The following is a 23,299-nucleotide window of genomic DNA, read 5'->3' as shown; positions in this document are numbered from 1 at the left end:
GGTATACCATTCAATACTTGCATAACGCCATGGACATATCCCACGATAGCCTCTTGGTTGTGTCTCGAAGATCGTCAGTGCAGATGTTACGTCTAAAGTAATAGGTGATAGTGTCGCCCTCGTTGTCCCCCAGGCCCTGTTAGACAATGACATCGGTTGTATACGGAAACCTATCTTGATTCGTACAGCCTTCCACACCTTGCCTTTTGCGTATGCGGTCGTCTACCGGCATTCCAGATGGCTGCCAAACATGTTTTGTGACTGTTGTGATCCTTCCCGGCGTGTCCCACACCTATATATTGCCTCGGACTCGACCATACGCAAAGCATCAAAGTCGCCTGAAGTACTCGGATGTACTTCCCTTTGGCATGCACAACTCACTACTCGACTGTCCACATACACGCCACCTACACAACCCGATTAACACCCGTAGCCGGCTCTGCCATAGGGACCGCACGTTTTGCCCCAGACGCATCGCCCCGATCTGATAGACGCTGCGACCCTCCACTACCTTCTGCCACCCCCCGACAGATCCCCTCCCAGGCTTGGCCTCTTGGCTGCTTGAGGCAACCACCACCGAGTGCGGTAGGTTCGGAGTATGTACTAGGGCGAGAACCAACGTGGCTGCTGGTGAGTGGCGGACATCCCACGCCCCATAGCCTATACGGCATGGCATAGCATGATATGGCATGGTATAGGGCTGGTGAGGAGGGCATGGCTTGGGGCGGCAGTGGGACCCGCGTGCCAAACGGCTGCGTGGTACCAAAGATGCAGAGCCCAAGACGGTTGAGGCAAGGCGTCACTGGATCGGATGCGAGGTGTCTGGCGTGCTCCATAGCAAAAGTTGCCCTGGATCGTCTCGTGTCTTGCCTGTGGCGACTTTGACACACACCGATCTTCATTCAGAGAGGTCTCTCGCTCCCATGTCCTTCAAAGCACAGGACTATCCCACGTGGTGTTTACCCCATCCCGATGATAGCACCTGACCGCTTGCACGCACATGAGCCGACGGGCCGCTCAGGGGATCCATCCGTCCCCAGATCCATTCGAATTCAGATCTTGCCACAGCGATGTCTGACAGGTCGGTTTTATATTCTTTTTATATCTTCCCTTAGTGTTTCCGAGTTCGTTTACAAAAGATTTGATTTCCCGCTCTCCAAAATGTGTCGTGGAATGCAGGGTCGCTTTGCCCTACCCTATGCTGTGGCTGAGGCAAATATAGTATAAATCAACTGCAAAGCACAGCATCGTGGCTATGGCAGAACTATCCAACACCTTTGCTTCCAATTATTCGTTCCTCACATTCCTCCTACTTGACAACGATCGATGTCGTCGCCATGAAATCGGCAACTTCCGTGCAAGTCAGCAGTCACGTGTGGCAGGCCTCCAGAAGCACCACCTTACACCTTACACGGCACGGCATACCGTTTCACAATCTGTTCTTCTCTCATCCTTTCCATCTGTCCCCACGACTGTCTCTTTACTACGCACCACCATGGATCGTCCGCCTCCTCTCGTGAACGCCGTCTACTACCCGTCGTGGCGCGTGTACAAGGACATTCCGCCGTCCAGTCTGCGACTCGACAAAATCTCGACCATCTTTTACGCGTTTGCAATGTATGTTGAGGAACAGGGGGTTTTCCAGACGAAATCCTTGCTAACTGCCTGCAGCCCCCAACCGGATGGTTCTCTCGGGTTCCTCGACGAGTACGCCGATGCGCAGATTGATGTCGATGCCGAGCACGGCTGCCTCGACGCACTCGCCCGCGTGAAGCGCGACAACCCGCACGTGCGCACGGTTCTGTCGATTGGCGGCGGCGCGGGCAGTGGCGCGTTTGCCCAGACCGCATCCACCGCGACAGGGCGCACGGCCTTTGCGCAGGCCGCACGGGCGTGGGTGCATCGCTACTCGTTTGACGGCGTCGACATCGACTGGGAGCACCCGGCGACCCCCGCGGAGGGCCGGGACTATGTGCTTCTCCTGCAGGCCTGTCGCGCCGTGCTTCCTTCGCCGCAGTACCTGCTGGCCACGGCGCTGCCCGTCGATCCGTCCGTGCTGGGCCGGCTCGACGTGCGCGGCGTGGCGGCCCTCGTCGACCACATCAACTTGATGTGCTACGACTTTGCGGGGCCCTGGAGCACGTCGGCCGGCCATCACGCACAGCTGTTGGCGCCACCGCATCTGCCGTCAGCACAATCGGGCGTGCAATACCTGCTGGACCGCGGCGTGCCGCCACAGCGCATCCTCCTGGGCATCCCTGCGTACGCGCGCGTCTTTTTGGGCGCACGCTACGAGGGCGACTCGTTTCAAAAGAGTGCCACTGACGATGACGATGACGACGAAAAAGAAGAGACTGAGATGGACTACCGCGACGTCCCTGCCGAATGGAAACAGCAGGGCGTGCTCCACGTCGATCCTTCGCGAGCAGCCGCATGGGCCGTCGTGCCGCGTCGCCGGGGCAAGGGAAGTGGCTCTGCCTTTGTGAGCATGGACGTGCCAGCCACAGTGCGCGCCAAGGCCGAGTTTGTGCGGCGGGCCGGCCTGGGTGGGCTGTTTTACTGGACAGGCGCCGGCGATGCTGTCGAAACAGGCGAGAGTCTCGTGGCCGCCGGGTTCGATGCGCTGCATGGGTACTAAGGACGACGATACGGCGCGGCAACACGATGCAATGGAAATGGATCGACAATATACTCCAACGGTGGGAGTTGAAATCGAATGAGGTTAGTCTTGTTCTTGTGCGGCGACACGATTCCTTTGACAGGTATACCAGTCAAGTATTAAGAGCCCTTGACCACTCGCTCGCTAGACTGGGCAATGCGCCAACAGAAACATGCTTCTTCACCATGGCCTACAATGATCAGTCGTCGATGAGAGCTCTACTTTCAGTCCCGCGGCGTCTCCACTCGGGACCCAAGCACTTCCACGGCCTTGAGGCAATCTTGGCAAGGCACGCTGACGCAGTTCTGGTTGGCGGGACGCGTACAAAAGGAATACAAAGACTGCTGGCCATGATCTGGAGTAATGGGAGGCTCACAAGCACGCCAATAAAGCGTTCGTTCCTGACATGCATGTGCAAAGTCAGACCAGTGCTGCACCCACCAGACTGCGGCAGCATAACATTCTGCCGCCATGGGCATGCCATGGCGTATGCCAAAACGTAGACATATCATGACTGAAGGTAACTGGACTGACGAAGTCGACCGATCAGTGCCGGAGCTGCAGCGCCGTGGGCTTTACGGCCTCGACACCGAGAAAGTATGCAAGGTAAAGGTACATTGGATGACGGCAAACACGGTCGGGACCAAGGTCGGGCCAAGTTCAAGGTCCAGGCCCGTCGAGGCCAACAAACCCATCGATAATACTGTGGCCGCACCGGTTTGGTGATGTGGTTCTTTGTCTGTTGGTGATGGAGAGACATGAGACTCTGATTGGCCAATTATTGCAGCTCTCGCCCAAGTCAATCAAGGAGCATAATTTCACGTGACTGTCCGTATTTGTTTTGTTGCTCATCCAGCCAATCACAGTTCCCCGTTTGCCGCCCGCGCCCTCAACCCCTGTCCACCACCTTGCCCAGCGGTCTCCCCCATCCCTGTTGACCATCATCCACGGACCACTGGACAGCACACAATTTCAACGCTCTGTGGTCCCTTTTCCAGCGTCGCCAGCGAATCAGCGGACCGTGATGGGAGGCCCAGTCACATTGGGGGCGCTTGACAGCTTAGTGCCCGTTCCTCCCCCCACTCCCCGCCCGCCAATGGCCGATGCAGAAGGCTGTGCGTTGACGGCACCTTCCTCGAGGACTTCAGTCTCACTCAACCGTCCATGTCCCACCAAAGTGTGCTCTGTCCTCTGATCGTCCGCTTTCCTCCCGTATTGCATGCCTTTGCGTCTCTGTGCGCCCTCTGTGCGCCCTCTGTGCGTCTCTAAATTTGTCTCTAAATTTGTCTCTCGTTCCGTCCTCACTCGCGGTGCTGGCTTGTCGCGACTGAAATAGATTGCTACATGAAAAGACGGGCTGTGCCATTCAGCTTTCTAAATGGATCGCAGGTCGGCGAGCTTCCGAAGCCGAGGAAACCGGGAATTCGCACTCATCGTCTTGTACACTACTCGGCATTGTTCCATGAATTGCTGCAACACCTATGGAATACCACATCTGTCAGATGCTTGTAGAATTGGAGAACTTGCATCTCGTCGCAGCACCCACAGCACCTTCCGCCACCTACGACGTACCTCACGCTCCTTCCCTCTTCTCGCCCGTGTGACATGCAGAAAGAAGCACCGACCACCTCTTTCCCTTTTTTGTTCGTCACTTTTGTCGCCCCGCCCTCTTCACCTCCGGCTTCATCACCCCCAGTTCGCATCCTTGTCCCCAACACCCATCACCCATCACCATTGTCCCCATCCATCACCTCCTCCACCCACACTTCCACTCTCACCACCGTACCATCCCAGTCAGTTTTCCCAGCCCTTCCAGCCAATATCAATGCTGCGTCTGGCGCTGAGCTTCTGCATCTGAGCCCGCTTAGCCAGACATTGGGTTTTCATCTGCAGTGTGCTTTCGTGCTTTCGTGCTTTTGTGCATTCACATTTGCTGTCGCACCTCCACGCCTTTCACTCTCCGTGGAGCTGTTACCCATCATCCTCACTTCTCCTTCTTCCTTTCATCTAATATGGCCGCATTTTTGCTGACCTTCTCTTGAACGCCCCTGTCCGCGACAACTCGCAGCCGCTGTCAACAACGTGTTTTCTCGTCACCATCAACTTGCTTCTGTACAACATTCACCACGAACCTTGCATGCATTCTGCATACATGCAGATTCTCAATCTCCCCTACCGCCGTTTACCTCTTTTTCCTCTCTCTCTCCCATTCTCTTGGGGCAGACGCTTTTCCTCTTTCTCTCTCGCTTCTAATCATTCGGCGGCTGCAGACTCTCCTTCTCAAAGGCACCCATTCTTTGTCTCGGCACTTGTCTATCGCGTCCAGTCGTCACCGTGACTTTTCTGATCCCCTTCTCCTTCATCCCAAGCGCTACCATCGCGCAGGCTCTGAACCAACCAGAGCCCTCTTTCAGCATCTTGATCATTATCAAGGAGCCTTTGAGGCACACCATCGCTGAACACGGCACTCCGAGACTGGGATTAAGTCTGAGACTGAGACTGGGCCCTGATCCCGCATATCTCCCGCGTATGCATCTGTACTGCATCTCCGTGCGTTCCTGAAAGTACGTCGTGCTTGCGTTCTGCAACATCTTCGACCTCGAGGGCCCCCAGTCTGCAATATATCTACCCGCCCGGGACGACTGCACAATACCTCCGACCCACTCCACCCTTCCGTCTCGACTCGTCTCCATCTCTTTACTGTCGGCTTTCGTCTCTCCAGGTTGTCCATTTGTCGTGGATCGTCTTTTATCTTTTCCTGCCCCCCTCTCTCTTTCTCACGCCGTCGTCGTCCTTCATCTTGTCGATCTTTCCCTTTCTTTTTCTCCTTTTGATTTCCCTTTTCTTGTCATCGTCGCTCGTGTTCCACCATCACGTCCTTCCAGTTGATGCCAAATCAATGGCCGTCGCCATTGTCATCACCGCCGCTGCCTCTTGTCGCATATACTAATTACACTCGAGGACGGCCGCACACCGAGAGATCTGGTATCCCTCGACCATTGAGTCTGCACTTCTTGTGCAACAACAAGCACGGCGACAGAACACCGCGTTGACGTGCCAAATCCACCTCTCAAACTTCCACGCCTCGTACACCTCTCCCCAAACATACTCACACACACACACACGCACGCACATACACAATGGCGGCACACCTGACTCCAGATCCGCCGTCTCTGGCACGACGAATATACATCCCGCTGACGCCGACGAGCCCGCCAGGCCTTGTCGAGGCCGATACCGTCGATCCGTGGATCAAGTCGGGCAAGTATGGCTTGGCTTTTACCTACTTCGCCGCCGCCCTGACCGCGAGCGTCCTCGTCGTCCGGCTCTGGCACTACTGGCAGGACAAGATTCGCCAGGCCATCTACAAACAGGAAGTTGAGGAGCACTACAATCACCTGTACTTGGCCGACCCTGAATGGGACCAGCCACCCGGTACAGCTGCATCGATAGCTGCTGCTGCTGCCGCTGCCAATGCCAACGCCAACGCCGGTCACGGCAATGCGACACCGCCGACGGCCTACACGATCGGCCATAACTCGAGCCGCCATTTCTTCCCCGACGAGGTCAAGGCCGAAACCGCTTTCCGCCCGAAAGCGCACATGTCCTCCATCACCTTTGTCAACGATGCCCTCGCCCTCTTCCGCTGGATCTTCTACCGACCCATCCCCGACCTCGTCATCTTCAAGCACCGCTTCACCTTTTCCTCGCTTGCCGTCCTGACCTGCGGCTTCATTGCGCTCGCTTTCACCACCTTGTACTGCTTCCTGCCACAGCCCCTCTACTGGGACAGCATCCAGTACGGCTCGCCGCCGCTGGCCATCCGCTCGGGCATGATCGCCGTCGCCATGACCCCCTGGATCATCGCCACCAGCACCAAGGCGAACATTCTCACGCTCGTTACCGGCATCGGCCCAGAGCGCCTCAACGTGCTGCACCGCTGGGCCGGCTACCTTTGCCTGTTCTTGTCGCTCGTGCACGCCGTCCCCTTTTACATCCAGCCCGTCTGGGACGGCGGCGGCATGGCCATTTTCCAGTCCCTGTTCCCCGCCAACAGCTCTGTCATTGTCTACGGCACCGGCATCGCGTGCCTTGTACCGCTCATCTGGCTCTGTGTCGCGTCGCTGCCCATCATTCGCCGCGTCGCCTACGAGGCGTTTGTCATGCTGCACATCCCCGTGGGCTTGCTGTACGTCGGCCTGCTGTTCTGGCACACCAAGAACTTCTTGGGCTCGTGGGCGTACCTGTACACCACGCTGGGCATATTTGTCGTCTGCCAGGTCGTCCGCCTGCGCAACCTCAACTGGTCGCGCCCCTGGCGCATCTCCTTTTTTGTCGGCGACGAGGCCGCCATCACGCTCATGACCGAAAACGCCATCAAGATCACCATCCCGACCCAGATGCGCTGGCGGCCCGGCCAGTACGTATACCTGCGCATGCCCGGCATCTCGCTGTTCGACAACCACCCCTTCACCGTATCGTCACTTTGCAGCGAAGATTTCCCCTCCGCCTACGGCGACGCATACCGGGATTGTGTCCTCGTCTTCCGTCCCTATGGCGGCTTCACGCGGCGCGTGCTCGAGACGGCCCTGGATAAGGGGCCCTTCCACACCTATCGTGCCTTCCTCGACGGGCCTTACGGCGGCATGCGCCGCGAGTTGGCAGCCTTTGACACGTGCATTCTCATCGCCGGCGGCTCGGGTATCACGTCGCTCATGGCCCAGCTGCTCAACCTCATCAAGCGCATGCGCGACGGCAAGGCCATCACCAAGAAGATTGTCGTCGTCTGGGCGCTCAAGCGCCTCGAGGCCATGGACTGGTTCCGCGAAGAGCTGCGCATTTGCCGTGAGGCCGCGCCGCCCGAGTCTGTGACGTGCAAATTCTTTGTCACCTCGGCCACCCGCGCCGAACACCGCAACCAAGCTCTGGGCCACCTGTTCGGCAACCCTGGCGAGGACGGCAACGGCAACGGCAACGGAAACGGCATGGGCGCGCATCACAACACGCGCGCACCGCGTCCGCTCAGCAATCTGTTCCATGATCGTCTCGACGGCTTTGTCGCCGGCATCGCCTCCAAGCGCAACTCGGCTCTCATCGCGGCCGAGGCGCAGGGCGACCCGGAACGCGAGCGCGAGCTGCGCGCCGAGGACGAGGACCGCATCACGGCACTGCCGCAGCAAAAGTATCTTCAGCCTTACCAGGTGCCGCCGCCGCCGCCAAACCCGCCACCAGCAAAACACATGTCCATGACGCCCGACGAGTCGCTGCGGCAGCTCGAGGGCCGTGGCAGCACCGACGTCAGAGACTACAAGGACAGCAAGTCGCTGGCAGCAGACACCCTATCTGTCCCTCAGAGAGATCAGAGAGACGCAAAACAAAAACAAAAGAACCGCATGAGCATCAGCGGCCTGAGCACGCTCGTGTCGTCAACGGCGGCCTACACTGCTGAGGAGGAGGAGAGCAACTTTCACTTCACGCCGCACCCGCGCGCCGACGCGCCGCACTTTAACCTGGTGCCGCCGTCCGCCATGCGGAAAGCTGCCGAGGCGGGCGAGGTCCAGTTGCAGGACGGTGAACAGTATGGTGGGGACGGCCTGCCAGAGCCCGCTCCGAACGGCGACCACACCGGTATGCGCCCGCCTGAGCTGGCCCACCTGCGGACGGACGTCGGTGGCATCCAGCGGCGACCAGATGCGGCCGCTGGCGCACGTCCTACCTCCACATTCGGCCCGCCCTCTGGCTTCGACTTTGGCTTCCCCGAAACGCCCACCGAGTTCCAAAAGTCGCTCATGCGCTTTGCCTTCCCCGTGCCGCACCAGATCGACGGCGGCTGGAGCGTCGAGTACGGCCGCCCGGATCTGGGGTACATGCTGCGCGAGTGGGCCACGGGCGGCAGCGACGGACGCGGCGTGCTCGGCCGCCGCACGGCCGTCTTTGTGTGCGGCCCGGCGAGCATGCGTGTGGGCGTGGCCAATACGGTGGCTCGCTTGCAGGCGGAGATTTGGGGCGACGACATGCTCGAGGAGATCTTCCTGCACACGGAGAACTATTCTCTGTAATGGAGGGGAGAGTTGACGCATGCCCGTCCCGACGTGCCGTTCCAGGACTGCGTTGAATCCAGGCGATACCTCTCGACAAAGACCAATAGGATGAAAATCAGAGAATGAGAAAACGTCTACAATAAAGAGACGGAGGGGATGTAATGTATGATCTGACTGTCTTTTTTGGTGAGAGAGGTCACTTGCATTTACTTGCTTGTATGGTGTCTTTGGAGTACAATTTTCGGGTTCTGTATTCACCGGCGTGGAAGAATTTCTTCTCGCTTTCACTCCTTACATGTTTTTTTTTTTTATTTGAGACTTTTTATTACGTTACGAGAGATACCAACAATCATACATTTAACTATTATTTATTTTTTAAAGCTATGTTGGGTTTTCCCTTAGTATATATTTCTTGAAAGCAATAAAAAGAAAAGAAAAGTAAAGAAAAAGAAAGAAAAAAGAAAAAATAAAAATAAAAAACAGCCTTTCAATACCAAGCCGTCAAAATCAGGTCCCAGTCCAACTGAGACACAACAGTATATCGGCATGGAGCATGCTCCGTGCCTCGTGAAGCACAAATTCTCCGTCGTACAAGAGGAAACGCGCACGTTGTTGGTCTTGCCTGTATGGCCTGACAGCTGGCGTCTCGTTGCGTACGGAGGACAGGCGCACCTGAGGTACAAAGGAAACAGTAGACAAATAAAATCAAAAGTGTCATAGACAGGTCAAACCAACGGCCGGGACACGACGTCCTGTCACAATACAGAGTGTCTTCTGTGACTTGGGCGTATTGCCAAACAACGGACCTGCTAGTCACTGTTTTCATTGAGCACTGAGTCACCCCATTGGCTTCTTATGACAGGTTCCGAGCTTGCGCTTCTCTCCACTCTTTTGCAGTGACGTGCGAAGCAAAAAACAGGTCAAAGCGAAGCAAAGAACAAAAATACGCATCTCGCTTAGTGCGCCCTTGCAACGACAAGCGTTCTATGAGAGGACGACCGAGCATCCGATGATGTCCTTGCATTGTGAGTATGGGGCGGTCGTCCTCTGCCTCGCATCAACCGGGCGTTTCGCGGAGAACGTCGCCTTCACCCTCCTTTGAACACAGGCACGCCGCAGCGACCCCCACCCGCTGCGTCAATCGCGGGTCATGTATTTCGTATAGTAAACCTGCTGGGCAAGTTGTGTGTCCGGGGACGGCTTGACTCTCCGGCGCTGTCCATACGACGTGACACTCCAGGGCGGGTCCAGCAGCCGTAGTGTTCTCCGCCGGACGAGCACTTTGTGTGCGACCTTCCTTTCCCTCCAGCGAATCCGCTAACAACAACAAAAACCCGAGCGGCAGATCCACTCCCAGCACGCTCAGTGACCTTTTCTGTCTTCTGTGCCTTGCTATGTCTCTCTTCTGTTTTCACCTGGCCCCCGATGGTCGGCCTGGCCGTTACCTTGTCTGATGCTTCTGACACTTGCAGCCCCTCATTGCATGCTTGCCAGAACAGCCAACTGGCAATGGCGTTTGACGCGGCCGGTTTACAATTGGCAATTCTTCGCTTCGTTTCTTGTCACTGTTTTTTTGCTCGCTTTCTCTTTTTTTTTTTTTTTTCCCGTCTTAGCAGGCCCCTTCACCAGCCTTTCCACTTTTAGTGAACTTTGCTTTACCGGCACCGGCGTCAATCGTTCTTTCCTGGTCCTTTCAAACCTCTTCCTGCCCGCCTTGCGTCGGCTCAGCGGTAGCAAACGGGAAGGTGCAGGTGGCAGCCGACTTCAAAACAGGACGACAAAACAGACGAGAAACGGGAAGGCACAGAAAGGAGTCACCGTGAAGACCACATAGAAAACGTAAATAGAAGACAAAAGAAGGAAAGAGCGACAGAGCAACACAGCAGCAACAGCTATAGTAGCATTTTGCTATTCTCGGCCTTTCACCCTTCGCGGTGACATAAGGACGTTGAAAACGTCACTAATATATTATAGTCATATTTTTTCTTAGTCTACCCCGAGTTTTTCGTTTTCGAACCCTCGCTTTGGCTTCCCACGCTCCATTCTTTTTTTTTTCTGTTTCCCCAACATCGTGACTCAGACTCGGCCTCGGGAAATTCGAGACATTCGAGACCCTTCAGCCTTCTCACATTCAAAAAGCGTGTGTCTTCCCCGGCTTCTGGATATCTTTAAATAGGAGACTTGGCTGACCATTCTCGTCATTGCTCACCAGCTTCACCATTGTACAATTTTGCCTCCCCCCAGTCAAAACTTTTTCCCGTGTCATTCCTCGCCCCTCACCAACCAGTCCCCCCGTCATCCACGCCCAATTGCCTGCCCAATTGCTCGACATCGACCTTTCCCGCCCTTTTTGGTCTGGCTCTTGACATTATCTTGTCTTTCTTTCTTTTTTTGCTTCCATCCCCCGTCTCTTTCTTTCTACTGGCATTGTCCACATTCAGCCAAAATGCCAATGTACGTGTCGACCTGACCCCCTGTCTCTACCCCTCGGCGCATTCTTGATTGCGATTCGCAATTCGTGGTTCTCTGCGGTGCTCCGGCACCGGCGTTGAGATTCCCTACTGACAACCTTTTTTCTTTTCTTCGCAGGCTCAAAGATCCCTCCACAAAATACAAGCCGTTCCCGCCAGTACACCTGCCGGACCGCCAATGGCCCAGCAAGACCATCACCAAGGCGCCGCGGTGGCTGTCGACGGACCTGCGCGATGGCAACCAGAGCCTGGTCGACCCCATGAACGGCGACGAGAAGTGGCAGTACTTTAAGATGCTGACCGACCTGGGCTACAAGGAGATCGAGGTCTCCTTCCCCTCCGCCTCGCAGACCGACTTCGACTTCACCCGCCGCCTGATCGAGACCCCCGGCGCCGTCCCCGACGACGTCTACCTGCAGGTCCTGTCGCCCTGCCGCGAAGACCTGATCAAGCGCACCATCGAGTCGGTACACGGCGCCAAGAAGGCCATCATCCACATCTACCTCGCCACCAGCGAGTGCTTCCGACGCATCGTCTTCAACTTCACCGAGGAGGAGTCCCTGGAGCTGGCCACCCGCTGTGCGCGCCTGGTCCGCTCGCTGACCAAGGACAGCCCCGACCCGGCCGTGCGCGCCACCGAGTGGGCCTTTGAGTTCAGCCCGGAGACCTTTTCCGACACCCGCCTGGACTTTACCGTGCAGGTCTGCGAGGCGGTCAAGGCCGCCTGGGAGCCCACCGTCGAGCAGCCCATCATTTTCAACCTGCCGGCCACCGTGGAGATGGCCACGCCCAACGTCTACGCCGACCAGATCGAGTACTTTAGCCGCCACATCTCCAACCGCGACACCATTTGCATTTCCCTGCACCCCCACAACGACCGCGGCTGCGCCGTCGCCGCCGCCGAGCTGGCCCAGATGGCCGGCGCCGACCGTGTCGAGGGCTGTCTGTTTGGCAACGGCGAGCGCACGGGCAACGTCGACCTGGTGACCCTGGCTCTGAATCTGTACACGCAGGGCGTCACGCCCAACATTGACTTCTCGGACCTGAACCGCGTCATTGGCGTCGTCGAGGTCTGCAACAAGATCCCCGTGCACCCGCGCGCGCCCTACGGCGGCTCCCTGGTCGTCTGCGCCTTCAGCGGCTCGCACCAGGACGCCATCAAAAAGGGCTTCCAGGTGCGCGAGAAGGGCGGCCTGGACGCCACCGACCGCTGGCAGGTGCCGTACCTGCCCCTGGACCCCCACGACATTGGCCGCGACTACCAGGCCGTCATCCGCGTCAACTCGCAGAGCGGCAAAGGCGGCGCCGCCTGGATCATCCAGCAGTACCTGCACCTCGACCTGCCGCGCGGCCTGCAGGTCGACTTTTCGCAGACCGTCCAGCGCATGGCCGAGACCCGCGGCCGCGAGCTGCTGCCCGTCGAGATCACCGAGCTGTTTGAGACGACCTATTTCCTCAAGGAGAACCGCCGCTTCGGCCTCGTCGACTACAAGATCCTGCCGGACCGCTCCACGAGCCCCGCGCCCCCCGCGCCCGGACGCACCCAGGACACCAAGAACATGAAGCGCGTCTTTGACGGCGTCCTGCTGATCAACGGCGAGGAGCACCACCTGTCGGGCCGCGGCACGGGCCCCATCTCGTCGCTGGCGGCGGCGCTGAAGCCAATTATCGGCACCGACTTGGAGGTCCACGACTATAAGGAGCACGCCGTCGGCCGCGGCCGCGATGTGCGCGCCGCCACCTACATCGAGTGCACCACGGGCACGAACCAAAAAGTGTGGGGTGTTGGCCTGCACGAGGATGTCCTGACGAGTTCCCTGCACGCCGTCCTGAGCGCCGCTTCAAATGTATGTTGTTCTCTCTCGTCCAGTTGTCTCGTCTGATGCACCGACCGCTAACAAATCAAACCAGTTCATGGCTAGCCAGCCCGGCACGCCGCAGGTGGCCCGCCCCGTGCCGCAGCGCACTCTCAGCAAAGAGCTGGACCTGGCGAACGGCAACGGTGCCGCCGCCACGGCCGACAAGCCCCAGATTATCCAGAGTCTGGAGGCCCAGGCCGAGTCCATGTTTTAGGAGAGGGAAACAACCATTCTACTATCTTCACCATTGTTCTTTCCAGGTTTCCTTCCCTCTAGAGGTGTTTTCGTAGTATCGCATTCACGGGACGTATATTTATATTTTTGTTCTTGACTGTTTCAGGGGTTGGTGTTCATGTCTTAAAAAAGGGGACCGTTTGGGGCTGAGACAGAATGGGCATTTTCAGAAAATAGGGGTCCAGCGGCAACTGAACTGCAAAACACGTACTCCGTAGGCATCATCAAAATGGCACACATCCACATCAATAGGAAAATTAAGCTCGGCTATCACGAAAACATCGAGAGGTTTTGTGCCGGGAAGTTCTGCACTTGGGAACTGGAAAAACGGCAAGAGAAAGAGCGGCCTGTCCGAACACAAGGAGACAAGGTAGCACAGCGTCCGTATCTCGTGTGGCCAGGCCTTGTGCGGGAAGGTGCGTTCGGTACGCCTGGCAAGGCGCCAGCTTCCCGCACGAAGCAACAACGGAACGAATCTGGTTCGCTGAGCTCGCTGGCAGGTCTCACTGTGCGATATGTTACAACACTGTGTGGGGCCGTTAACCAAGTGCCGCCAGTCATCCCACAACCCCTCTCCGTTTTGCTCGGCTCACGCCCTGACTTCCTTCCCTTTGCGCTGCCCCACCATCACAAACAAACAAAACAAAGAGCCACAAAACCGACAAGGAAGGAGCAACCAAGGAGCCAAGGTAGCGGACAGCAGCCACCTGATTTGCTCTCGTTTCGAAGCAGTGCGTGCTGCACACTGTAATCCTTTCGCTTTGTGTCCCTGGCAGACGTGCCCTAACTGCACAAATTGCCAGAGGCCTCTTTCGAGACCAATTCACAGATTGAGCTGGAGAACCCCTCCCATTGTTTACAGTCCCCGCTTCAGGAGGAAAAACGCGTCTCGTTATGCGTTGAGTCCCGTTGCCCAGCAGAAGCCAAGAGGGAAGGCGCGCGGTCCCTGCAAGGGCCCCCTCTTCGGTTTTCCGCAGCGACCTGTGCACTGTCTTTGCGCGCTGTATGCCTTACTAGCCCATACATTACGGGGGCATAATGGGTCTCCATGCTCGCTGTCGGTCAAGCTGGAGCTAGGCTCTTTTTGCCCCTCAGCGCATGGCTGCTTCCCGTGCAGCCGTGGTGTTCTGGACAGTACAAAGCGCACCGTGCGAAGAATCGCTGACATCCTCCAGTGCGGGCAGGCGCGACCGCCTCTTGTAGCAGGCTGCAATGGCCTGCTATCTCTATGATCATGTCGTGTGCGTAGTTCCTGCCTTGCCTGGCATCTTGAACTGTTTCCTTTTTCAAGACGTAGAGTCCGCAGGGCAAGAGCTTCCTCTCTCTTTCCTGTTCTGTAATTGTCAATTAGCTTCGGCTCTTTCCTCATTTCATCCTTTTTCGAGCTCGCCTCCCTTTTTGTTTATTTTTGTTATTATTCTCTGCTATTTTTTTCTGCAAATTACCCACTTCGTTCGAGCGTTGGCAAAGAAGACAAGTCCGGGGGTCAATGGCCTGTTATGAACCGTAATTACAGAAAGAACACCGTTAAATACAGAATAGGGGACAAGAATTAGTGCATCCTCGCCTAGCCGCACCTTCCACCTGCGGCCCACCACATCGTCTTCTTCCTTACCACTCTCCTTCCTCTCCCTTTCCTCCTTCCTCCCTCACTTTTCCTTCCATCCAGCCTCGTCCCCTTTCCGACATTCCAGACACCTCGGGCATCCATCTCGACCTTCCTTTTTACAAAGAACCCACGCCGCTTCATTCTTTCACGCAGATTTCGGTTTCTTTTGTTCTCATTGGCGTTCTTTAGCTGCCATCGCCCGCTCTCCGTGTCTAACGCCTACTACTTGCTTTTAGCACCCCCCACAGAGGCCACGCCAACGCCCACCATTTTTCCTTTAGTTTTTTCTCACGTCTCGAGACCGTTCCTTTCCTTTCCTACCCACGACACGAGTAGGGACGGACATCGAATCACGACACACGACAGAAACATCCCTTCTGAATCGACACAATGGACGGAAACTCGGACATCAACACAATCCTGACCAATTCGTTGTCACCCGGTATGTTTGCCGCTCTCCTGGCGACGGCTGTTTGTTTCTGCGCGGAGCTTCACACGATGGCACGACGGCACGGCCTTGACGCGCAGGAGGCGGAGGGAAAGGAGAGGGCATATTGCATTGTTCGTTGTGAAGCATGCGCGTAGCAACACCACTGTGACGCGCCGCAACGCGCCGCAGGCTTCGCCGTGCCGTCTGGCGGCAGAAGTGCTTGGCTGGTTTTGGGTGGCGGATGCTTCGCCTCGCCGAACGTGGCCGCGCGCATTTTTCGTCCAACGCTCAAATTCGTTTGGTCACCCTTTGCTAACCGACATCTCTAGACAACGCGTTGCGTCAACATGCTGAGCAGCAGCTCGAGCAGGCCGCGGCCACCAACTTTGTACGTTGTGTTGCTCCCCACCCAAGTGTGCGTGACTCGCCTCTCATACTAACATGGCCCTCTTCTTCCCCCCCTTCCCTCTCTCTAGTCTCTCTACCTTGCCACGCTCGTCCAGGAGCTCGCCAAGGAAGACGCCCAAGGACACATTCGTGCCGCTGCCGGTATTGCCCTCAAGAACGCCTTCACAGGTCGCGACCCAACCCGCCAGGCCGAACTCCAAGCAAAATGGCTTCAGCAGACCGACCAGGACACAAAGACAAATATCAAGCAGCTGACCCTGCAAACCCTCTCCTCTACCAACAGCCAGGCCGGGCAGGCGGCCGCACAGGTCGTGGCCGCCATCGGTGCCATCGAGCTGCCCCGCGAGCAATGGCCGGAGCTGATGCCCATGCTCGTCCAGAACGTCAGCCAGGGCGAGGCGCACCAGAAGCAGGCCTCTCTCACCACCATCGGCTTCATCTGCGAGAGCCAAGACGCCGACCTCCGCGCCAGCCTCGTCGGCTTCTCCAACTCCATCCTGACTGCCGTTGTCCAGGGCGCGCGCAAGGAGGAGACCAACAACGATGTTCGCTTTGCCGCGATCACCGCCCTCAGCGACTCGCTCGAGTTTGTCGGTAACAACTTCAAGCACGAGGGCGAGCGCAACTACATTATGCAGGTCGTGTGCGAGGCGACACAGGCGTCCGACAGCCGGATCCAACAGGGTGCCTTTGGCTGCTTGAACCGCATCATGGCCCTCTATTACGAGAACATGCGCTACTACATGGAGAAGGCTCTCTTCGGCCTGACCATCATGGGCATGAAGTCCGACGACGAGGATGTCGCCAAGCTGGCCGTCGAGTTCTGGTCCACCGTGTGCGAGGAGGAGATTGGCATCGAGGACGACAACGCCCAGGTCGGCCCCGTCGAGGACCAGGACCAGCTCCGCCCCTTTTACAACTTCGCCCGCGTCGCCACAAGCGAGGTTGTGCCCGCCCTGCTCATTCTCCTGACGAAGCAAGATGAGGATGCCGCCGACGACGAGTACAACATTTCGCGCGCTGCCTACCAGTGCCTGACCCTCTATGCCCAGGCCGTCGGCCCCACCATCATCCCCCACGTCATCCAGTTTGTCGAGTCCAACCTGCGGCACGACGACTGGCACCAGCGTGACGCTGCCGTGTCGGCGTTCGGCGCCATCATGGAAGGCCCCGGCGACGCGGTTCTCGAGCCCATCATCCAATCCGCCCTCGGCATCCTGATCTCCATGATCGACGACCCGTCCATCCAGGTCCGCGATTCGACCGCCTTCACCCTGGGCCGCATCACCGAGAACTGCCCCCACTCCATCGACCCCGCAACACACCTCAACCCCCTGATCGAGTCCCTGTTCCGTGGTCTGCTGAGCAACCCGAAGATGGCGGCGTCGTGCTGCTGGGCACTGATGAACCTAGCAGAGCGCTTCGCTGGCGACGCCGGTGCCGCCCAGAACCCCCTGACACCGCATTTCACCCAGAGCGTGACCCAGCTGCTGTCCGTCACGGCCGCCGAGGCCGGTGCCGAGCCCGCTGTGCGCACGGCCGCCTATGAGGTGCTCAACACCTTTGTATCGAATGCCGCCCAGGACAGCCTGCAGGACATTGCACAGCTGTCGGACGTCATTCTGAAGCGTCTCGAGGAGACCATCCCGCTCCAAAGCCAGGTCGTCAGCGTCGAGGACAAAATCACGCTTGAGGATATGCAGACAAGTCTGTGCACCGTCCTGCAGGCTATCGTCAACCGTCTCGACAAGGAGATTGCGCCGCAGGGCGACCGCATGATGGCTGCGCTGCTCTTGATCCTGCAGAACTCGGGCGGCAAGTCGTCGGTACCCGAGGCCGTCTTTGCCGCGATCGGCAGCTTGGCCAACGCCCTCGAGGAGGACTTTGTCAAGTACATGGACGCCTTCTCGCCCTTCCTGATCAAGGCACTCGGCAACCAGGAGGAGTCCAGCTTGTGTTCGATGGCTATCGGCCTTGTGAGCGACATTACTCGCTCGATGGGAATGCGCAGCCAGCCGTGGTGCGACAGCTTTATGAACTACCTGCTTACCAACCTGAGCGTAAGTCGTCTCTCGCTTTGGTTTACTTTTGTCATTTTTCTTTCCTTTCAACGCAATACTAATGTTGTACAGAGCACCACCCTGTCGAACCAGTTCAAGCCTGCCATCCTGCAGTGCTTCGGCGATATTGCTGGCGCTATTGGCGGCCACTTTGAGACGTACCTGTCTGTTGTTGCCCAGGTTCTGCAGCAGGCCGCGACAGTCACTGCTGGCAACGACGGAAGCTACGAGATGTTCGACTACATCGTCTCGCTGCGCGAGGGTATTATGGACGCCTGGGGCGGTATTATTGGTGCTATGACCTCCAGCCAGAAGAGTACGTTCCCCCATCTCCACCCCCTGAAGTTATTGAATTGTAGTTCGCTAACAACCCACCAGCCGAGGCTCTGCAGCCGTACGTCCAGCCCATCTTCCAGCTCCTGAATGTCCTCGCCAACGACGGCAACCGCAGCGAGTCGCTCATGCGCTCGGCAATGGGTGTCATCGGTGACCTTGCTGAGGCGTTCCCCAACGGGCAGCTCACGGAGGCTCTGCGGCAAGAATGGGTGCTGCGCATTATCAAGGAAACGCGCACCAACCGGGAGTACTCCTCGCGCACGGTCGAGACCGCCCGGTGGGCGCGCGAGCTCGTCAAGCGCCAGATTGGTGGCCAGACGAACGTCATCCAGGCGTAAGCGCGACAGTAGGGTCTTGGCCGGTCTTGGCAATGTCATTTTCGTTTGTTGGTGGTGAACTCTCCCTCATATCCGGCGGCACGCACCCGTTATACCCCCCTCAAATATTCCTATCCCCATTTTGGTCGGTCCTTGTTTTCCCGTTGACCTCCTTTTTATCATTTTGGCCTCATTATCTCGTTCCCTCATTCTAATTACGCGCCACGCTGCACATTCACCCTCCCACAACCCTTCACATCACTTCATGTCACATATACACCGCCTGTATTTTCCTATTTGCCCTTTTTTATCTCATTTTTTCGACTCATTTGCAACCCATACCCCTTCATGTATCCCATTGTAACCATGTATCAGCCCCCTTTATTTCACCCTCTTCACTACACCGCCCCTCCGTGCCCCGAACTCATTTCACCATTCCCTTATTTTTTCGAGTCTTTTTGATAGAGGCGGCGTCACCAACGATCAATGTAACATACCCGCCAAAAGTGAATTTGGTCTGGGAATGAATCCACGTCATGTAGAAAACACAGGATAATATAACGGAAAGCATACACACTTTTACACAAATCCAAAAATTCCAATCCAATTTCAAAACTCTGGTATCGGATATCCTATTTATGATTTATGACCGCGATCCGCAATTGTCACGTCTTCCCGGTTCAGAATTTCTGTTTTCGCGGCGTTCCTTTCTTTACAATTGCAGTGCAAGCGGGACAGGAGGCTGGCGAATGATTTTCATGATGACTGGTTTTCCTCTATTTGTCCTCTATTTCTCAGGATCTTAAATTTGGTCAACAAGCTTCAAATATTAACGAATATAAAGGACAGGTTGGGCTCTATATGTAGAAATTTGCTGGAAATCGAATGAAACAACGTTAAGGAATCTCGAAATATATATATATACAAAGCAATAAATAATAAAGAATAGTAACAATATAATAATAAATTATGTTCTTGAGGTGAATGCAGATCGAATTCTTTCCAAACCGGCCTGTTTGCTCCTTCGTTTGAGTTTGAGACAGGTTGAAGCTGTTGACCCACTTTATTTTCTTGGGCGGCGGACGCAAAAGGGAAGCTTCGAATTTTAACGTCATCCCACCGAAAACCGAACACCGTTCCAAAGATTTTGACCGCACATTACCCGACCAAGCCGACAATTCAAGAGGCAGAGGCCACAGGAGCGGTCCTAGGTCAATTCCGCAAGTCGGCCGTCTACGTCTGCTTGATCACCGACCATGTCAGCGCCATTCCGGCAATTCTGCCGGAAAAGGACGGCGTCTTCCTCCTTCTCCTCGTCATCCTCTTCATCCTTGCGCCTCTCACATACATCTGCGCCATGCCGGTTACGAACACCAATACTGTCGGCTGGGAGGCATTCGCCCTGTCGTCGTTTACTCTCGACAACGACGTCAGCCAGAGACAAAACCACCGTAGCAGGACCGCGAACAAATGACTGGAACCAGTTCATCTCGCGAGGTAAGTCGCGCGTTTTCACAGAGTGGCATCTGTCAGTGTGTCTAACCACGCTTCCCCTCCAGAACCCACGGACACCGACGCCGACGCCTCCTCCCCGCCATTCACATTTACACTCGCCGTCAAGGACAACATTGCCACCCGCAGCCCCGATGGCAGCACCTCCACCACGTGTGGCTCTCGCATTCTCCAAAACTACAAGTCGCCCTTTGAGGCCACCATTGTCACGCAGCTCCGGCGGCGCGGCGCCCGGGTCGTTGGCAAGACCAACCTCGACGAGTTTGGCATGGGGTCGCACTCGCTGTTTTCGCACTTTGGGGGCACGTACGAGCGGCCGCACGACCCGTCCAGCGGCTCGGCGGGCGCAGCGGTGTCCGTCGGCGGCAGCTCCGGCGGCTCGTCTGTGGCGGTGCGTCTCGGCGACGTCGATGTGGCCCTGGGCACCGACACGGGCGGTTCTGTGCGGCTGCCGGCGGCGTACGGCGGCGTCGTCGGGTTCAAGCCGAGCTACGGCATGCTGTCGCGGTTTGGCGTCGTGCCGTACGCCAACAGCTTGGATACGGTGGGCCTGTTGGCGCCGACCGTGGCGCCCATTCGACGGCTGATTGTGGGCGAGGTCGAGGTCGAGGTCGAGGTCGAGGTCGAGGTCGAGGCCAGCGAGCGGAGCGAGGACCCAACGAGCAAGCACAGCGAGGAGCAGGTCCAAAAGACCGGCCTTTGGCGGGAGTCTGACGTGGACCGTGACCCCACGTCCCTGACACTCTCCTCGCGACTGCGGATCGCAGGGCAGCGGATGGGCTACAATGGAGAGACATTCGCACCCGACCTCCGCGGCATGACGTTTGGCATTCCGCTCGAGTACAACATTAAAGAGCTGGACCCGCGCATCCGCACCGCATGGGCGGCCGCGGCCGAGCGTCTGCGCAGTCTCGGCGCCACCATTGCCGCCGTGTCCCTGCCCTCCACGCGCCACGCGCTGTCGGCCTACTACGTGATCGCACCCGCCGAGGCGGCGTCCAACCTGGCGCGCTACGACGGCGTGCGCTATGGCCAAATCGGTGACCTGGGTGCGGAGGTGGAGACGGCCTCCGAGGCAGAAGCAGAGGCGGAGCCGGAAACGAAGCCGGAAGCGAAGCCAGAAACTACGTCACCCCCCCGGGAGGCCGACGGCGAGCAAGACGAGGCCGTTCTGTACGAGCGCGTGCGTGGCGCGGGTCTGGGACGCGAGGTGCAGCGCCGCATCCTGCTGGGCAACTACGTGCTCAGCTCCTCGGCCCGCGACAACTACTTTGTCCAAGCCCAGCGCGTCCGCCGCGTCATCGTGCGCGACTTTGACGCCGTCTTCCGGCTGCCCAACCCGCTGCGGGACCACGAGCCCGTGGGCGAGCACCAGGGCGTCTACGCGGACGACGCACGCGGGCACATTGACTTGAGCGACTTGCCCGAGGGCCTGCCGCTGGCCGACAAGCGAGGCCCGGCCCAGGTCGATTTCTTGCTGTGCCCGACGGCGCCCACGCCGGCCCCGCGAGTGGCCGACGTGGAAGCAGCACCGTCGGCCGTGGATGCGTACATCAACGACGTCTTTACCGTGCCGGCGAGTCTGGCAGGCCTGCCGGCCATCAGCATCCCCATGCCGGCGGCGGACACAGGCGCGGCGACGGAAGCAGAGGCGTTCTGCCCGGGCTTCCAGCTGATCGGGCAGTTCTTTGACGACGCACGGCTGCTGCAGGTGGCCGAGACAGTGATGACGGCTGCCTTTGAGCAACCAGAGGACATGGCGGCGCTAGAGAAGCACAGAAAGACGGGCGTGTCGACGCAAGCATAGCGGAGTCGGTCACGTACACAGATACCCAAGCAACTATATGATAGATAAAACAGCCATGATCAATTCAAAGAATGACGCTACCTCATGTTAAACAAGCACTACCCACTCGTTCCGCCTCTTGTGCCGCATTTTCTCCCTCCAACGCCTCGTCCACCGACCATCCGTAGAGAGACGGGAGGCCACACACCTGTTAGCAGTATCCCCGGCAAAAGGCGTCCTTTCCAGTCGTCTAGGGAAGATCAACTCACAAGGGGGAAATAAAAAAATAGGGGGAACGCATCGCCCTCGAAAGAATAAGCGGCATTGCAATATGGAGGCCTCGTAAATGCACGCCTTGACTCTCGTCGGACTCTTCGCATCCTCGATGCCTTGGGGAATCCCTGCCCTCCCAATCTCCTCCCAAGTCTCCTCGCCGCGTCTGTCCCCTCCTGTACCAGACCTACCGCCCTCTTTCAAGGACGGCAGAGTTTTATATGGCACAAGACAAAGACAGGGAACACAACAAAGTGACAAGGAAAAGGAAAAGGGGAAAGAACGGCCAAGAGACCAAAAAGGCGAAGGAAGAACGAAGAGGGCCAAAAGAATGCGAGGCCCCACGTCGCGCATCGAACTAATGTGTTATCCCATCGTCCTCCCCCTCAAAAGAAGAGGAGACACCCGGCGACCACGAAGCTTCGCGATGGCTCTCCCATAGGAAAGCGATGTGACAAAAAAGAGAGACCAGTCGCCCCCCAAAAGGAAGACGACCGTACCCCTCTCTGCCCCACCGCCCCCTGCTTTTCTGATGCCAATCACAGACGCACAGTGGCGCAAGGCCCTTTCAGGCTAGCCGTTTCTTCTCCCCGGGGAGAGAAAGAAACCGCGTGTATGAAGCTGTTCACCGACTTTTTCTCATGCGCAAGGGAAATAAGAGTTCCTGGTGAAAAAGAGAAGCACGCAGCAGGGAAAGACGCGCTGGCGAGAGGCGAGACACGACGACACGACACGACTGACATGGACACACCACCCAACCACAAATGACGGCCCTCGGTCCCCAGACGAAACGAAGCTGAAGGAAGAAGCCCTTTTGGAGCCCCCATCCTTTTTCTGACTTGTTTTCCTTGTCCGTGCTGGGGGCAAGGTATAGCTGCCATCGTCGTGGTCGGGATTGGTGTCTCACTCAATCGTGTCTTTCGTCGTCGTCGATGCCCCATGTCTCGTTTCGCACAGCATTCGTACCGCTTGTGCTGCTTCTCTTTTTCCGTTTGTGGCATGGAGGCGCGACGTTGACGAGGGCGATGCGTTCCCCGAGGAAGAGAAAAAGAAGAAGAAAAAGGGGACGAAATTTTGGGCACCGCGAATTTTTATTTATGGGAAGAGCAGCCCAAAATACAGTGGGCCCTTTTGCCGTGCGGGTGAGTCATCCAATCAGGCAGCACGCAGAGTGGGGCTGGAGCTGGGAGCTGCCTTCAAGCTTCCAGACTGCACCAAAGTAAACACAAAACGCATATGAGGGTGTAAAACCACTGCATCGCATGCCGTCGAAGGGGGGAGGGGGGGGGGGGTAGAAAGAATCA

At 57.3% G+C, this 23,299-nt stretch overlaps 5 protein-coding genes across 5 annotated transcripts; all 5 read left to right on the top strand.

The window, feature by feature from the left end:
- Positions 1–1,495: 1,495 nt before the first annotated feature.
- On the top strand, positions 1,496–2,638 carry SPBR_05098 (chitinase; the record flags this gene model as incomplete). The annotated part of the gene is made up of 2 exons (XM_040763375.1): positions 1,496–1,617; positions 1,672–2,638. 2 exons carry the CDS (start codon positions 1,496–1,498, stop codon positions 2,636–2,638), a joined length of 1,089 nt encoding a protein of 362 aa, XP_040615711.1.
- Positions 2,639–3,169: 531 nt separating this feature from the next.
- SPBR_05448 (uncharacterized protein) lies at positions 3,170–3,385 on the top strand (the record flags this gene model as incomplete). The annotated part of the gene is made up of 1 exon (XM_040763723.1): positions 3,170–3,385. One exon carries the CDS (start codon positions 3,170–3,172, stop codon positions 3,383–3,385), a length of 216 nt encoding a protein of 71 aa, XP_040615710.1.
- A 2,414-nt stretch (positions 3,386–5,799) lies between these two features.
- Positions 5,800–8,718, top strand: SPBR_04647 (uncharacterized protein; the record flags this gene model as incomplete). Its single annotated transcript, XM_040762924.1, has 1 exon — positions 5,800–8,718. The coding sequence occupies one exon, from the start codon at positions 5,800–5,802 to the stop codon at positions 8,716–8,718; it is 2,919 nt and encodes a 972-aa protein (XP_040615709.1).
- Positions 8,719–11,146: 2,428 nt separating this feature from the next.
- SPBR_04766 (2-isopropylmalate synthase) lies at positions 11,147–13,244 on the top strand (the record flags this gene model as incomplete). Its single annotated transcript, XM_040763043.1, has 3 exons — positions 11,147–11,154; positions 11,290–13,018; positions 13,083–13,244. 3 exons carry the CDS (start codon positions 11,147–11,149, stop codon positions 13,242–13,244), a joined length of 1,899 nt encoding a protein of 632 aa, XP_040615708.1.
- A 2,019-nt stretch (positions 13,245–15,263) lies between these two features.
- Positions 15,264–21,743, top strand: SPBR_04535 (uncharacterized protein; the record flags this gene model as incomplete). Its single annotated transcript, XM_040762812.1, has 8 exons — positions 15,264–15,315; positions 15,633–15,691; positions 15,780–17,771; positions 17,844–18,087; positions 18,150–18,441; positions 19,688–19,853; positions 19,909–19,921; positions 19,984–21,743. The coding sequence occupies 8 exons, from the start codon at positions 15,264–15,266 to the stop codon at positions 21,741–21,743; spliced, it is 4,578 nt and encodes a 1,525-aa protein (XP_040615707.1).
- Between the last annotated feature and the right edge of the window lie 1,556 nt (positions 21,744–23,299).

This window comes from Sporothrix brasiliensis (genome assembly GCF_000820605.1).
Source record: "Sporothrix brasiliensis 5110 chromosome Unknown Cont21, whole genome shotgun sequence".
Taxonomy (NCBI): domain Eukaryota; kingdom Fungi; phylum Ascomycota; class Sordariomycetes; order Ophiostomatales; family Ophiostomataceae; genus Sporothrix; species Sporothrix brasiliensis.
Note: the sequence above shows the minus strand (reverse complement) of the source record. Positions and strands in the feature narration are given on the sequence as shown.